At 45.7% G+C, this 15798-nt stretch overlaps 1 protein-coding gene across 1 annotated transcript in view; it reads left to right on the forward strand.

Moving 5' to 3' along the window:
* Nucleotides 1–3684: 3684 nt before the first annotated feature.
* Nucleotides 3685–15798, forward strand: part of MED30 (mediator complex subunit 30) — a 28396-nt gene continuing 16282 nt past the window's right edge. The window contains exon 1 of the mRNA XM_029591928.1: nucleotides 3685–4097. Within this exon, the coding sequence (XP_029447788.1) occupies nucleotides 3888–4097 (210 nt within the window). The 5' untranslated portion in view covers nucleotides 3685–3887. The remainder of the gene's footprint in view (nucleotides 4098–15798) is intronic.

The following is a 15798-nucleotide window of genomic DNA, read 5'->3' on the forward strand; positions in this document are numbered from 1 at the left end:
AAGAAAAGTGAATAGTCAAGTAGAAGATCTAGTAGCCCTCGTGCCAAATTCATATTCAATCTTGGCTCAAGTCTCTCCTGCATCAAAGTGGTACAGTGTCATTGATCTCAAAGATGCCTTCTTCTCCGTCCCGGTGGCGGAGGAATGTCAAAAGATTTTTGCTTTCACATGGGAAGATGCAGATACTGGAGTAAAGCAGCAGTACACATGGACACGGTTGCCTCAAGGGTTTAGGCACTCACCTACGCTGTTCGGTGAGCAACTGGCAAAAGATTTAAAGATGTATCAAGTAAAGTATGGGCCAGTCATACAATACGTGGATGACCTTCTGTTGTTTCGAGAGACGTACCTCGAATGTGCGGTATCCACTCTTCAGCTGCTAAAGACGTTGTACTCAAAAGGGTATCGTGCAAGTAAAAAGAAAGCGCAAATCTGTGAATTGGAAGTAGAGTATTTAGGCTTCCAAATACGTGGAGGAACCCGATGTCTGGGGATTTCTCGCACCAGTTCTATAAGAGATCAACCTGTACCCACTTGCAAGAAAGAGCTCCGGGCGTTCCTTGGAGCTGCAGGATACTGTAGGCTGTGGATTGCTAACTATGCTGTTATGGCCCAACCCCTGTACGACAAGTTGCGGGGTAAAGAGGCAGAATCTCAACCCTTCCAATGGGAAGGAAACGAACTGGCAAGCTTACGTCAACTAAAAGAAGCCTTAATTGAACCACCTGCTTTAGGATTGCCAGATGTAATGAAACCATTCCATCTATTCGTCGATGAAAAGAAAGGAATGGCCATTGGGGTATTGACTCAAACTCTAGAATCATAGGAACGACCTGTTGCATATCTGTCAAAAGGAATGGACAATGTTGCAAAAGGATGGCCAGGTTGTCTTCGAAGCATTGCGGCTGCATGCTTACTAATTCCAGAAGCAGTCAAATTAACTTTTGGACAAACCTTGAACGTAACAACTCCTCATACTATCCAAGGACTACTAGAAACTCATGGGCCAAAATGGATGACTAATTCACGTCTTGTAAAGTATCAAGCTCTGTTATGTGAAACTCCTGAAATTCAAATACAAGACAGCAAAAACTTGAACCCGGCCACTCTTATGCCGGCACCTGAACCAGTTGCCCATGACTGTGAAGAAGTCATGACTACAATACATTCCAGTAGACCAGACCTGAGGGATCAACCCTGGCAAGGAGCTTGGACTTTATTCACTGATGGGAGCAGCCAAATCATTCATGAGATACGTTCTGCTGGATATGCTGTTGTATCCGAAGATGAAATCGTTGAGGCTCAACCTCTTCCCCCAGGAACGTCTGCACAAAAAGCTGAACTAATTGCCCTTACTCGAGCTCTGCAGTTGGCAGAAGGAAAACTGTAAATATCTATACAGACTCTAAATATGCCTTTCTTACAATTCAAGTGCATGGAGCATTATAGAGGGAAAACAATTGAACAATGCATCAGAAGTACGTGAATTACTAGACGCAGTTTGGCTACCTCGCAAGGTGGCTGTAATGCATTGCAAAGCACACACCAGGAAATCAAACCCTATTGTCAAGGAAATCAGAGAGCAGATGAAGCAGCAAAAAGGGGCAACTCGGGAACCCTTCCAAGCAGTATTAATTGCATCGAATCATCAGGCTTCAGGCAGTCCTGGAGCTCATCACCAACGACTGCTTTCGCTCTTAAACTCTGGGCAAAACAAAATACCAAAATTATGACTGCAGTGTACCAGAATAGATTGGTTTTAGATTATCCTCTGGCCCAGGAAGGAGGGTTTGTGGAACATTTAACCTCTCCAATTGTTGTTTACAGGTAGATGACCAAAACAAGGTTATCCAAGACATCACTGATCGCATGGTCAAGATGGCACACGTCCCTGTCCAGCAATGGAATAGTGCTTGGGACTGGACCAATGGATTCCGTGGTTGGTTTTCCATGATCGATGGATTTAAGAGCTTGTTTGTTATCCCAGCCAGTTTAATTCTGTTTTGTTTTTTAGGACCCTGAATTATTCCTTTCTTGCTCAAACCGCCTTCGTCAGGTGATGAAGGACATTGCTGAATGCAAAACCGCCACGCAGCTTCTGTCACTGTACATGTATTCCTCTGAGCCTATAGAACCTGTTTAACCATCCTCATGTTTTATCCTGGGCCATCTTCCCATACATGACAAGTTCGGGCTACAAAGGGGGGTGGAGCCATTAGGGCCCATCCGTCTCAAACCCGTGAAGAAACCATCGGACTGTTTGGGAAATTAGGGCCCCCTGAGAACTCAAATTGCTAATTTTTCTTGTTTCTGTTTCTTTCAGCTCCACAGTTGCGTTGTGATGGTGTGATACTTTTCATAAAGAATGATAAGTATCAAAGGGGGGAATGAAGGGGTCTGAACGCTTCAACCTGACAAAGGACTTCATGTACCAGAATTCCCTGCTTCATGACGGGTTTACTTACAGTCTGCAATACAGCTGTAATTAGGACATTGAGAAACTCTCTGTCAGCACATTGCACATTTTCATTTTTTTGGCTTCGCTGTTCTTATTCTCTGATAAGCTTTCACTGCTGTAACCTAGATTAGAACAATGGATGTATTATGTGATGGGCTGTATTACTGCAGACTCGCGAATTCCTTTCCAGAACTGCAAGTCCCAGCAGCCTCTCCTGCAGAACATGGGAGAAGTTTCACGAAAGTTCCAGGGTGTCTAGGGAGGGGGTCAGTAGCCCCTTCAGCCGGAATATGCTTGCTCAGCAATGCTTAGAACGCATGTGTAAAAGATAAGAACTGTAAAGTGCATAAGAGTCTGCTCCTGGAGGGGAGGGGCATGCAGTTGTACTGAGCCTTTGTCTTAGCTGCATCTTGCTGGCAATAAAAGTCTATCTTTACGGATCAGTTGTCTGGACCTCCTTACTGACTAAAAAGAGACGGTTACAGCAGGACTGTAAATGGAAGGTCTCGTCCTGCCTGAATCCCCAAACACCAGACCTTTCCCCTTCAAAAACGCCTTGTACATCAACAGCACAAAATCGTCAAAAAGGCAGCCCTCCCGCCTCCAAATCCAAGGACTAATCAACAGAACACTCCCTGCAGTCTGGAAAGCCCCCAAAAATGGAGGTTCTGAGACCCCTTGCTCTGCAGCCTCATGCTCCTCAATTTATTCAATAGGGCCACCGCTGCCGTTGTGCCTGAGCCTACCACCATCTGCTGATAAGGGGAAATAACCTCAGGCGTCTGAACTGATCTGGGGGACGATAAGGAAGGGCTTCTTAACCTATGAAATTTACTTCCATGCATATTTGTTTATACAAGTGTTTGACCAGTCGATTAGTTTTTTTTTTCCTATTTTCTAAATATTCGTTAACATTCATGAGAAATTCACTTTTTAAAACATTTCTTGTTCATATATTTTTAATGATACAACGCAAGTTACTGTCCTGGTAGTGCCACAAAAGAGGTTGGTAAGACAAGCCCTTAACCATCCTCCACTCCTTTTCTTTCCCCAGTACCCACTATTCTATTCCCTCTCGTCGCTCCTATCCCGCCCATGCTCCTACCCTCCCATATGTGCACATCCATCACAATGCTAGGCATTGGTTATAAAACACACACTTGCATTTCCAAACAATTTGGCCTCGGACGCTAGACGGAATAGCCGAGCTCGGATAGGGCACGTAAAGGCGACTTGACGTCATGGCGTCGCACGTTGTTGCGGATATCGCAGCAAAACGCATGCGTGGTCGCCGCTCGTTCCGCGGCGTTCGTGAGAAGGCCCGAGTACCTGCCACCTATCCCTGCGAGGGAGTAGTGCCGCTGTCGGGGGAGGGGAACCTCCGCTTTCTGCGATCGGTGGGGGGAGAAGGAGAGGTCACTCCCCTGGCATGTCCACGCCGCCCTTAGCCGGCGCTGGCATGTCTGCTGCGGCCTGCTCCGGTGCGCAGGCTGCGGCGGCGGCGGCGGCGGCGGCAGCAGCTGCTGCAGCAGCAGCCCGGGAGGTGAACACGGCGTCGCTGTGCCGCATCGGGCAAGAGACGGTGCAGGATATCGTCTTCCGCACCATGGAGATCTTCCAGCTGCTGCGCAACATGCAGGTGAGGCCATGCCGGGAGGGAGCGAGCCAGCCAGTGTGAGGGGGGAGGTGGCGGCTCATCCCCACCCAAAGAAGGAGCTACATCAGCGCCTGCAGGGGACCAGGGACGCTTTGCCAGGCTGGAGGCCGAGTAATCAACTGGTAACATCCCTCGACTATCTTTCTGCTGTAATAACTTATTAAGGATAGATAAGGATCCTGGTTTTATTTTTTTAATTAAGAAAAACTGTATTTAAACCTTTTTAGGAATATTATAATCAATGCATATTCAATTTAGTCTTTAGTGCGCACTGTTAAACCCACAGTTGGACACGGGTTGTGTAGACACAATCGGGCCGATACAGTAAAGTCTGGGGGAGAGAGGGTGATTCTGTATTTAAATGAGGCCCGGCGGTAAAAACAGGCAAAAGGAGGCACTAGGGACACTAGCGCATCCCTAGCGCCTCCTTTTGGACCTGCGCGGTGGCTGTCAGCAGGTTTGACAGCCGACGCTCAATTATGCTGGCGTCTGTTCTCGAGCCCGCTGACAGCCACGGGCTCTGAAACTGGACGCCGGCAAAACTGAGTGTCCGGTTTTCGACCTGACAGACGTGGGCTGACTTCCAATTTTTTTTTTTTTTTTTTTACCCTTCGGGACTTAACATCATGGCGATATTAAGTCGGAGGGTGCACAGAAAAGCAGTGTTTACTGCTTTTCTGTGCACTTTCCCGGTGCCCGAAGGAATAGGTAGGCGCTAATTTCTGAAAGCAAAATGTGCGGCTTGGCTGCACATTTTGTTTACTGAATCACGTGGCAATACCTAATAGGGCCATCAACATGCATTTGCATGTTGCGGGCACTATTAGGTTCGGGGGATTGGACGTGCGTTTTCGGCCCCTTACTGAATAAGGGGTAACGCTAGCACGTCAAAAACGCGTGTCCAATGGCGGGTTATCAGTAGTGCTTATCACATGCAAATGCATGTTGATGAGACTATTAGTTACTCACCAGAAATTTAAAAAAAAGTTTGTTCACTCCCAAAAGTTGAGATATTAAGTATGAGGAACGAAAGATTAAAAAAAAAAAAAGTTTTTAAAAAAAGTGCCGGCTGTCAGGTTTGGGAAACGTCACTCAGTTAACCAGCTGTGCGCTGCCAGTTTAGAAAAAAAGATGCTGATAATTCAGTGTCTGTTTTCTAAACCGGCGGATGCCCGTGGACAGCAGGCCTGTCCTGGGCGCATGCTGTCAAGGAGGCATTAGGGGTGCACAATTGACCCTAGCGCCTCCTTGACAGCACGACCTTAATTAGAATATTGCATAGAGACCTCAGGAGTGGTGCCTGGGGGTGCATTTTAATTGTATCTGCGCTAAAGAGGCTGATGCAATATAGTGCACTCAGCTTAGCACACAGCTTGATGTGTGGTTAGGCGCACATTTTGGAGGTGCTAGAATAATTCCCGATGCAATAATGGGATTAGTGCGTCTTAAAACGCATATAGCTAATAGCCATCATCACATGTAAATTCCATGTTGATGAGGCTATTAACTAATACCCCAAATGCAAAAAATTACATGCGCTCAGCGTGCACGCTTTACCCGCAAAAATTAACGTTAGTCCTGGAGCTGGCGTTAAGTGTTGATTTAAAGTAAGCCATCAACAATAAAGCAGAAAATACTGCTTTTCTGTGGTTCCTCCGACTTAATGTTGTCATGATACTAAGTAAGAAGAAGCACAGAAAGCAGCATCATGGGAAAAAAAAAGCCTTGATGGCGGTCAAGTTAGGAGAACAGATACTCAATTAACAAGTGTCTGTTTTCCTAACCCATGGCTGTGCGCCAGATGCCAAAGACATGCTAGTGACACACAATTGATCCCTAGTGCATTCTTTTTAGCGCAGCTCCTCATTACCATACTGCATCATGGGTGGGCATACATTGGGTGCTCGTACTGAGTGCTCGTTTCCCTGTTTTCTATGCTCTTTTATTGCATCGGCCCCCAAAGACTGTTGGACGTGTTCATAGAGCATTTGGCATCCATTCCCCGCTCAAGAATTATTTCCCGTCCTTTTTGGACTGGAATACTATTGGGTCTGGCTCGGCTTCACATATTTATTCTTTAGGGTCTTCTATTTAAATAGAGAGTCTCAAAACAAAGAAGAGTTTGTTTAACACAGCAGTAGTCATTAGTGAAGGGCTTCCCAAATTGTGGGTTGGGCCCCCAAAAGGGGTCACAGGTGCCACAACTGGCAGTATTAGTAGTATAAGTTACCTGTGAGCCAGACACATTCACAGGTCCTACCCTTGCACAAGTCTGTGATAACAGAAAGCCCTGGAGGACTTTTGAGTTTGTGGGACTAGTCATATTGGAGGGGAGGGGGGCTAAGCATACACAGGCTAGTGGAGATTTCCACTGTTCCTCTCAACTTAGCCACTACTGAACCATACCCAAGAGAAAAATATTGGCCCTGTCAACTTTCCCTTTGTTCCCACCAGTTGTCATCCACCTTTGGCCTGAGGCTCCAAGGAAAGTGTTGCCACTGACCTGGCTTGGGGGAGGGGAGGAATGTGTGGAGGAAGGGTTGTCTGAAGGAAGGGATCAGATGCAGGAGAGGTTTGAGAGTTGGGAAAACTGGAGAGGCTAAGAAGATCAACTGGGAGATAGAGAAAACTGGAGGTGAGAAGAGATGAGGCTGGGGTGAGATAGAGGGTAATAAAGGATCAGATGGCTGTTATAAAAAGAGCTGAGAGAATGGGCTTGGTATGTGAGAAGATCTGGGAGATGTAAGAGGGGACAACTGCAGGGGATAGAGGTTGAGAGAGAGTCTTCTGGAGGGCAGCATGTTAACAGAGGAAGTTATTTGGAGGGGATGGAGGTTAAAGAGAGAAGATTGACTAGAGAGGGTGGAGGTTAAGGCAGAGGATCAGCTGGTGTGATTGTACTTGCGCACAGACAAGCCTTCCCATAACCACTCGTCCTGGCCACCTCCTTCACGGACTCACCTCCCAAGCGGAGAATCCTAAGCTCACTCTTTTCCTCTGCCTAAGCTATCCAGTACTGATTTTTGTCTCATTAAAGCTATGATAACCCACATTCCTTCCATCCCCCTTCTCTTCAACCCTTCCCTTAGATGTCTCCTTTTCACCCCAACAAGACAACTCGTTTAGCTCTTAACAGTTCAATTTGTTATATTTTCCCTTTGCTTATGGTGTATCCAAGTTTATCCTCCTGTTCTATGTAAGACAATTATTTTGTCACTGTTTGTTCAAGGTTGATATGTAAACCGGAGTGATAATTAACTCTGTTATTTGAACTTCGGTATAGAAAAAGTTATAAATAAATAAATTGTTGGAGAGGGACTACACCCTTTCTAAAGTTTTGGTCATCTGGAGTCGTGTGAATTTTTAAAAGCTAAAATGGAGTTACATTAGCAAAATGTTTGGGAAGTCCTGCACTAGTGGATAAATAGGACCTTCATTTTTTTTTTTTTTTTGGGGGGGGGTCCTCCAGAATTTTATCAGGATTTATTTTGTCAAGAAAAAAAACGTTTATTTTGGTGGACAGAAACCTCCCACTGGCCTATTCCCTCCCAACCCACCTATATAACCTCAATTGATTCTTCAGGTAATCCTGACCCCCTTTACCCCTCACCCCAGCATTCCCTCTTTTCTGCCATTCTTCTGCTCTTTTGTTGTCTCCATTCTTTCCAAAAATCTCACACCCCCCCCCCCCTCTCTTTCTCTTGCCCCTCACAGGATTCCTCTGTCTCAAAATCTCCCTTCCCTAAAAGTTACTCAATCTTACCAGCTATGGTAACTCCAAGCTCTTCCTTCCTCCATTTTCAGCAGCATGCTCATGTTCCTGCACTCTGCAGTGCAGCCCCACACAGCACTTCTGAGTCTGCACTGAGCTAGAGAGGCAGGGGTCCTGCCAGAAACTTCTGGTTGGGGGCTGATGCTCATCTGTGTTTGGGTGGGTGACTGACACCATGCTCTGGCCCATGCTCCAGTCCCAGCCCTCTCCTGGAGCTAAATCAGCGGCCCAACCCATCTTCCCGATGGCAGCCACACTCTCCTATAGGAGGCAAGAGGAGCCATGCAGCCTTAGTTCTGCCTGCTCTCATCTCTGTGTGCCGGGAAGGCTTTTACCTAAGCAGTGGCTTCCCAGGCGCACAGAGATGAGGTCAGCAAAACTGAGCCTACAAGGTTCTTGTAGGAGAGCAACGGCATAGTTTCACTGCTTGGGAGAAGAGAGAAGTTGTTCTGACTGCACTGGCTTTGTGGACGTTTGAAAATACTGCCTCCACAGCTGTTCAAGACACACAAAAAATTTGAGTGTTCTGGGAATTTATAGGCGATCGTTGGTTTAAATAAAAATAATGAAGGTCCTTACTTATATGTGGTAATCGTTCAGTCTCTCTGACCATAGACTTCCATTTATCCATGGGACTTAGAGGACCCTGGAGACCTAACCCTTTTTTGGCATAGATGATTTTTGGAGATACTGGAACAGACTATTTCTATGTTTAATGACATCTACTCTGCTTCAGATTGCTCACCTACACTCTGGTGGTGGGCGCTCAAAGCAAAAATGATCATTGCATATGGAATTTACCTCAATAGGTAGTGACGGAGCAAGAGCTGAAATTCAACAGAATGAAAAACTTAAACAAGCTATGACACATAAGCTTCTGGCGTTAAATGCACAACTTAAGCAGGCACGTGTACGTTTAGCCAGGAATAACAATGTGGGGAATAGAGCATATTATCATACGGTTCAGGGAGAGTTAAATACTTTATTGCATCAGAGAGCGAGTAAAAGTCTTTTGTTTTATCAATATAAGATGTACCAGTATAGTAGTAAGTCCGGGAAAATGTTGGCTAATTTAGTGAAGTCAGCCAGAGGCTCCCGGCATATACCCGCAATCAGAACCCAAACGGGCAGATTACTTACAGATCGAGCAGAAATTTTACAATGTTTTAGAGAGTTTTTCAGGGACTTGTATGCAGCAGAGGGGTGGAACAGAGAGACCTGCGATCAATTCTGTTCAAACTTTCAATTGCCGCAGTTAACAACGGAACAAAAAACGTATTTGAATAGGCAGGTGACTGAGGAGGAAATTAGGTTGGTAATTCAACAGGCCAAACGTTTTAAGGCTCCGGGGCATGTGGTGACTACCGGGGGAAAGCTTTTCTCCTTGGGGGAAATGCAGGAGACGTATGGGGTCTCTGCTGGAGAAGTATTTCCTTATTTGCAACTCAAACATTATATTGCTTCCTTAGTATGTCACGGGGATCCGGCAGTTGCTCTAGATAAAATCAAGACATATTTACTACTAGAGCAGAAAAATCCTCCATCCCTGTCACACCACTATAGGCTGCTTCGGCAGTTAACGGTTCAGGACACCTGTACGATTCTGGTGGAACGATGGAACCGGGATGGGGTGTTTGTATTAACTGCTGCTATCATTAATGCTAATTTTCGGCGCATCTCACAACTCTCACCTAACATGAATTATCGTGAAATGCAGTATAAATTTCTTCGTCGAAGCTATATAGCCGCACAAGAGGCGTTTCACTCTAAAATAACGGACTCGCCTAAATGTGTGCGTTGCGGGGCAGAAAAGGGTTCACTATCTCACATGTTTTGGGCTTGTCCGCAGATACAGACTTTTTGGCAGAAAGTAGTGAGATATTTGGAATCAGTGTTGGACTTCTCCATTCCGCTGTCGTATTATTGGCTGCTCTTTGGCTGCATTTCGCCATTGAAAGTGAGAGTTCTGGGAGCTTGGTTGTTTATTCATAAAGCGTGTTTAGTAGCTAAGAAGACATGTTGCTATTTTGGAGAGAAACTGCCAGCCCGTCTTATTGGACGTGGAGGAACAGTTTACATCAGATGATGCAGATGGAGGCATTTATTGCACGCCACGAACCTCGACAGAAGAAACGCTTTCTGGAAATTTGGGACCTATACTTGCAAAGACTTCCACATCGAGTACGTAGTTTACTAGTAAATCAGTGACTGAAAGTAAAAGGATTCCTATGTTAAAGACTGCTTATTTGGAACTAAGAATTTGATCGCAGATGGCACAAAGACTCCTGGGTACAGGGGGGGGGGGGGGAGACGGGGGGGATATAGACGGGACTTATTGTAACCTTTGCTCATGTTATTTGTTATGCGGGGCCCGAAGGTTGTGGGACGGCCCCGGAGAATGTTATGGTTGTTCAAATCAATAAAAAATTGTTAAAACAAAAAAAAAAAAAAAATGTTACCAAAATAACAATAGCTCCCCTGCCAGTTTGAGAGCCCTTGACTTCGTTAGAGAGAGACTTCAGTTTGAGCCATCTGTAAAACCTTAAGTGTCTCTCAAATTTACTAGGCAGTGATATGAGCATGGAAATAAACTTGGCTCATTAGCCAGGGCCGGGAGACTCCACTCATCAGGTTTTGTTTTGGGTTTTTTTATTAGTGGGGTAAGAGAGAGTACCAGAACTTTAAAATGCTGTCTGATCTTAATTTAGTATTTCTCATGCATTTCCAATCTCTCTCTTCTCTGAGCAAAATTGGTACTGAGGGAGAGCTACACTTTTTCCCTGAGGCAGTTAACATTCTGCAGGTTTCTAATGCGTTAATTGGCATGTTGGAGTTTCTGTGTCTGCTGAAATATGTACGGCTGGTCCAGTCTTTTCCTTCTGCTAAGAGTTCTGGACTCAATTGATTTCAGGTACACTTCTACAGAAATGTATATCACGCTTGCTCCTTCACTCCCCCAATGCAATGCGCAGTAATCTCTCTCATGCGGTCATTACAGTGAACTATAAAAGGATATTTTAAATTACAATTCCCATTGCTCAGTCCTAGTAATAAATTCTGATATTGGCAACAATTTTGCAGATCTGCCTGAAAAGAATGTGGATCAGGACCAGGCTGGTTTCATAAAAGGAAAGGTATCCGCTACTGATGCTAAAAGATTTTTCACTATTTCATCATACACAATTCAAAAAAATTCCAGGCTTAATCCTCACCCTAGACATAGAGCCTTTGATAGGATCTTCTTTTCCACCTCTCTTTGATAAATTTGGTTTTCTTGCTAATTTCATAGCACAGAATGCTCTAATCAAGCTAATTATTTATTTTTATCAGTTACCAAGCTTTGAAAAAACTGAGCAACATAGTAACATGGTAAATTGTTGCCAGAAAAAGACCAAAGCGTATCATTCAATCTGCCCAGCAGTTGTCGTTTTTTGTTGTTTTTTTTAAATTAATTTTTATTAGGGTAATTGTTCTGTATGTGGTTACCTTAGTTTCTTTGTCTCCATCATTTAGCCACTGGGAATCCTCTGGATTTATCTCATGCCCTTTTGAATCCCATTACTCTTTGTCCTCACTACTTCCTCCGAGAGGGCAATCCATGCCTCCACCACCCCTTTCTGTGAAGAGATACACCCAGACTCAATCCTTTTGGAGCTTCATATTATGGCTTCTTGTTCTACAGTTTTATTTCCATTGAAAAAGGTTTGATTCCTGTGCATCAATAATAACCTTTCAGGCATCTAAACGTCTGTGCCATGCTTCTCCTCTCCTCCAGCGTGTACAAATGTAAGTCCTTCAGTCTCATAACTCTTTTGGTGCAGGCCCCATACCATTTTTGGTTGCCTTTCTCTGGACCGTGTCTTCCCTTTTTAAGATACAGAACTAAACTCGGTACTCCAGACAAGGCTTCACCACTGGCCTGTACAGGGGGCCCAATATGCGCAGTGGAAAGGCTGCGTCTAATCCCCACCTACCCTTCCCAATTTATCGCAGACTCACCCGATAACAGTTTATTGTTGGATCAATAAATGGCTGCAGCCCATCAATACGATTAACCAGCGGTAAATAACACAACAACATTAACATAAATAGTAAAACAACATAATATATTAACTAACTTTGTGACCAAAAACGGGGCCGCCCACTCAAAATGCCAGGGTCGGTATCTTTTCGCCCCCCCCCCCCCCTCTCCCTTTCTGGCCCGCACTTACACAGTCTGGTGGAGATGCGCCAGCTTCAGCCTAGGGCCAGGCTGAAGCCTCGGCTTTACATAGGCCAAGAGCGCAATAGGTTCCTGCGACCTCGACCTCAGCAAGGCCAAGGCTAGGTCCCGACATCAGGGCCGAGGTGACCCTCTGCGCTCTCAGCCTATGCAAGGTTGAGGCGCAGCCTAGCCCCCCCCCCCCCCCCCCTGATTCTAGGTGCCAAGCATTTAAGTCCACTGAGGTGCGTGCGCACAGCCCCGGCCGTAGAAGCCGGGGCAGCTGCCACTTACACCTGGCCGTTAAAGCCTTAGCGTCATTGCCGGTGACCTGACTGTTGAAGTCGGGGTCGTTTTGGTCTTTGAAGCGTGGATCCTCCCCACCTGAGTCTTAAACTTACTCCGCCACATGAACCGCAAACGCTACAACGTTTCCAGTGCTGCTCCCGCTATGCCTGCCAGGAAAAGACAGCTGAAGGCTGCAACACTGAATGCTGCTTCTCCTGCCTCCCAGCCCCGGGATGAAAAAACAAATCATGCTGCTCCTTAAAAGGGGCCTGCAACCGCTGAGCTTACCCTCCGAATCCGGGCGGCGGCGCCAAGCAGAAAAAGGGACGAAGCCGCGCCGACTATGCCTGGCCGACAAGGGGGCCGCCCACCCTGGGCTTCCCCTTTTCACCAGTCACCCCCCCCCCCAGGGCCCTCCCTGCCCACCTTGCCTTCCACGCCCCATTGTGCCCTGCTCCCTAACGGAGTCGCGGGCTCTCTATCACCTCATTTTTCCTGCTAGTTATGCCTCTATGCGGCCCAGCTTCCCCTGGCCTTAGCTGTTGCCTTGTCACGTTGCTTCGCTGTCTTCAGACATCATCCTGAGGTCTCTTTCCTTATTTGTGCACTTCAGTTTTTCACCACCATCACATAGAGCTCCTTTGGATTACCGCACCCCAAATGCAGGACTCTGCTGCACTTCTTGGCATTAAATCCCAACTGCCAAACCTTCGACTGCTCTCAAGTTTTCTTAGATCGCTTTTCATTCTCTTTACTTCTAGGGATGTGCAGGAGAAAAACATTTCGTTTTTGTGAGGTGTTTTTTCCCCCCACGAATTTCTGTTTGTGGATTTTTTGATTCATTTTCATTCATGAGAAAAAAAAAAAACCGAATCAAACGATTAAAAATAAATAAATAAACCTGCTAAAATGCAAAACGGGGCCACCAACTCAAAATGCCAGGGTCTGTATCTTTTCCTGCCCCCCCCCCCCCTTTCTGGCCCACACTTACCCAGTCCGGTGGAGATGCGCCAGCCTCGGCTTTGCATAGGCCAAGAGCGCAGTAGGTTCCTGCGACCTCGACCTCAGCAAGGCCGAGGCTTCGGCCTGACCTGGAGGCTAGGTCCCGGCATCAGGGCCAAGGTGACCCTCTGCATTCTTGGCCTATGCAAGGTTGAGGCGCAGCCTAGGCCCGAGCATGACACCTGGGTCTCGGCGGAGGCATGGACCGACACAGGGGCCTTGGCCAAGACCTCCAAAAATTAAACAAACTTACGTTATCCGTCGGATATCTGACGAAAGCTGGGTCCTGACCTCTGCCCAGCCTCGGAGCCTCCTCTTCGCTCCCTTCTTTCTTCGGCATTTGCAAGCTTAATTAACTATGGCGCGATTCCAGCAGACCGTGTCATTTGGCTTGCAAGTTCCGAAGAAAGAAGAGGCTGCATGTTGGGCCTGGGTCCGGTTCTGGGCCCGGGCCCTGGTGTCGGGACCCAGCCTTTGTCAGATACCTAATAAGGTAAGGCGTGGTTTGTTTGGGGGTTTTTTGCTTAATTTTTGGGGGTCTTGGCTGAAGCCCCGGTGTCGGCCCTTGCCTCCACTGAAACCCAGGTCCTCATGCTCTGGTCTAGGCCGAGCCCCCTACTTTGGGATTCGACCTAGGCCTAAATCATTAGTTAAAAATGAAACAAATAAATGTTTCGTTTCATATGGGGGGGGGCATTCCTGATTTTGTTTCTGGCCCCCCCTCGATTAAAACAAATTAGCCTTATTTGTCGCATTTTGCAATTTCTTTTAAACAAATGTACATCCGTAGTGTCTACTGTGTTGCAGTAGACTTTTCCTTCTACCCTTCTGTAATTTTGCTCACAAAAATATTGAACAGAACTGGTCCCAGAATCAATCCCTGAGGCATTGCACTTATCACTCTTCCCTCCTCAGAGTAGGTTCCATTTACAACTACTCACTTTTGCTTATCTGTCAACTAATTTCTGATCCATTCCCAGACTTTTCAATTTGTTAATGAGTCTCAGAGTTTTGCTGAAATCCAGATAACTCACATCAAATACTCACTCTTGATTTAATTCTCTAGACATCTAATAAAAAAAAACTCAGATTTGTCAGGCATGATTTTTCTCTGGAAAAATCATGCTGTCTCAGATCATGCAACCCATTCCTTTGCATAATGAACTATCTGCTTTCCTTCAGAAGCATCTCCATTTGTTTCCCCACCACTGAGGAAAGACTAACCAGCCTGTGGTTCCCATACTCTTCCCTGCTACCATTTTTGTGAAGCGGGACCACAATATATTGTCATTTTAAATCTTAAAAATCCTCACATGCAGGTCATGACTTCTGTTATCCCTTCTTTGCCAGATTAAGGTTAATGCTCGTTTTTTAATAAATAGAGCTGATCGCAAAACAGTGGTAGCCAAGGTTTGGTGTATATAACCCTAAGTGGTATTAAGCCATGACTGTTTGATTTCTCTTATATGGACGATGTCCTTTTGTATATCACTAGGGCTTCTGATTTCAGCTGATTAGGGGTGTTTTTGGAGGGACCAGAAAATTGGTATGTTAACGGAACAGATACCATTGTGTATCTTTTCCGGTTGAATCAAATCCATGCATTTGTGCAGCTGAGGAGTCAGCATGGAATAGGCATAATAACAAAGTGGAGGATCCAAGAAGTGGAGGAGTAGACTGGAGGTTAGAGGAGAGGGCTATGAACCAGGGGAAACCAGGGTTCAGATTCTACTGCCACTCCTTGTGAGCTTGGACAAATCACTTTTATCCTCCATTGCCTCAAGTATCTGAGGAAAATGCTTAGTAAATATGGCTCATAGATTGTGAGCCCTCTGGCTATAGGGAAATATCTGCAGTACCAGAATGTAATCCACTTTGGAATAAAAATAAAATTGCAAAATTGCAAAGGAAGGGTGAGAGAGTGCTTATCTGGTGTTTTATTGGGATTTATCGGTTAAAACCTAAAATCGGAAGCCATAGATATAGATATTTTTTTTTTAGCTTATCTTACTCTGAGGACAAGCAAGATGGCAGTCCTCGCATGTGGGTAAAGTCATCCAGTGGAACTCAGTTTGGAAAACTTATGTCAGAGTTTCTAGAACTTTGACTGCCCCTCCCTGAGCATGCCCACTTATGCCATTATGCTACCTTTCCACATGGGGCCCTTCAGTCTATTTTTCTTTGCAGCCCTCAAGTTTCAGTTTGTTTTTTTTTGCCTCACTTCCTGCTTCTAGGCTTTCAGGACTATTTGAGGCAGGACCCCAAGGTCATCTTACCTGATAGTTCCCTAGGTAGCATTTTCAGGCCTTCTGTAAGCTTTAGTTCTTGTTCTTTTAATTATTTTATGCTAGTTATTTTATGTAGCTTGAAGTTTGATTGTTCTAACTTTTGTACTACCAGGTGGGTAACCTGCTTCACAA

This window comes from Rhinatrema bivittatum, chromosome 2 (genome assembly GCF_901001135.1).
Source record: "Rhinatrema bivittatum chromosome 2, aRhiBiv1.1, whole genome shotgun sequence".
NCBI lineage: Eukaryota > Metazoa > Chordata > Amphibia > Gymnophiona > Rhinatrematidae > Rhinatrema > Rhinatrema bivittatum.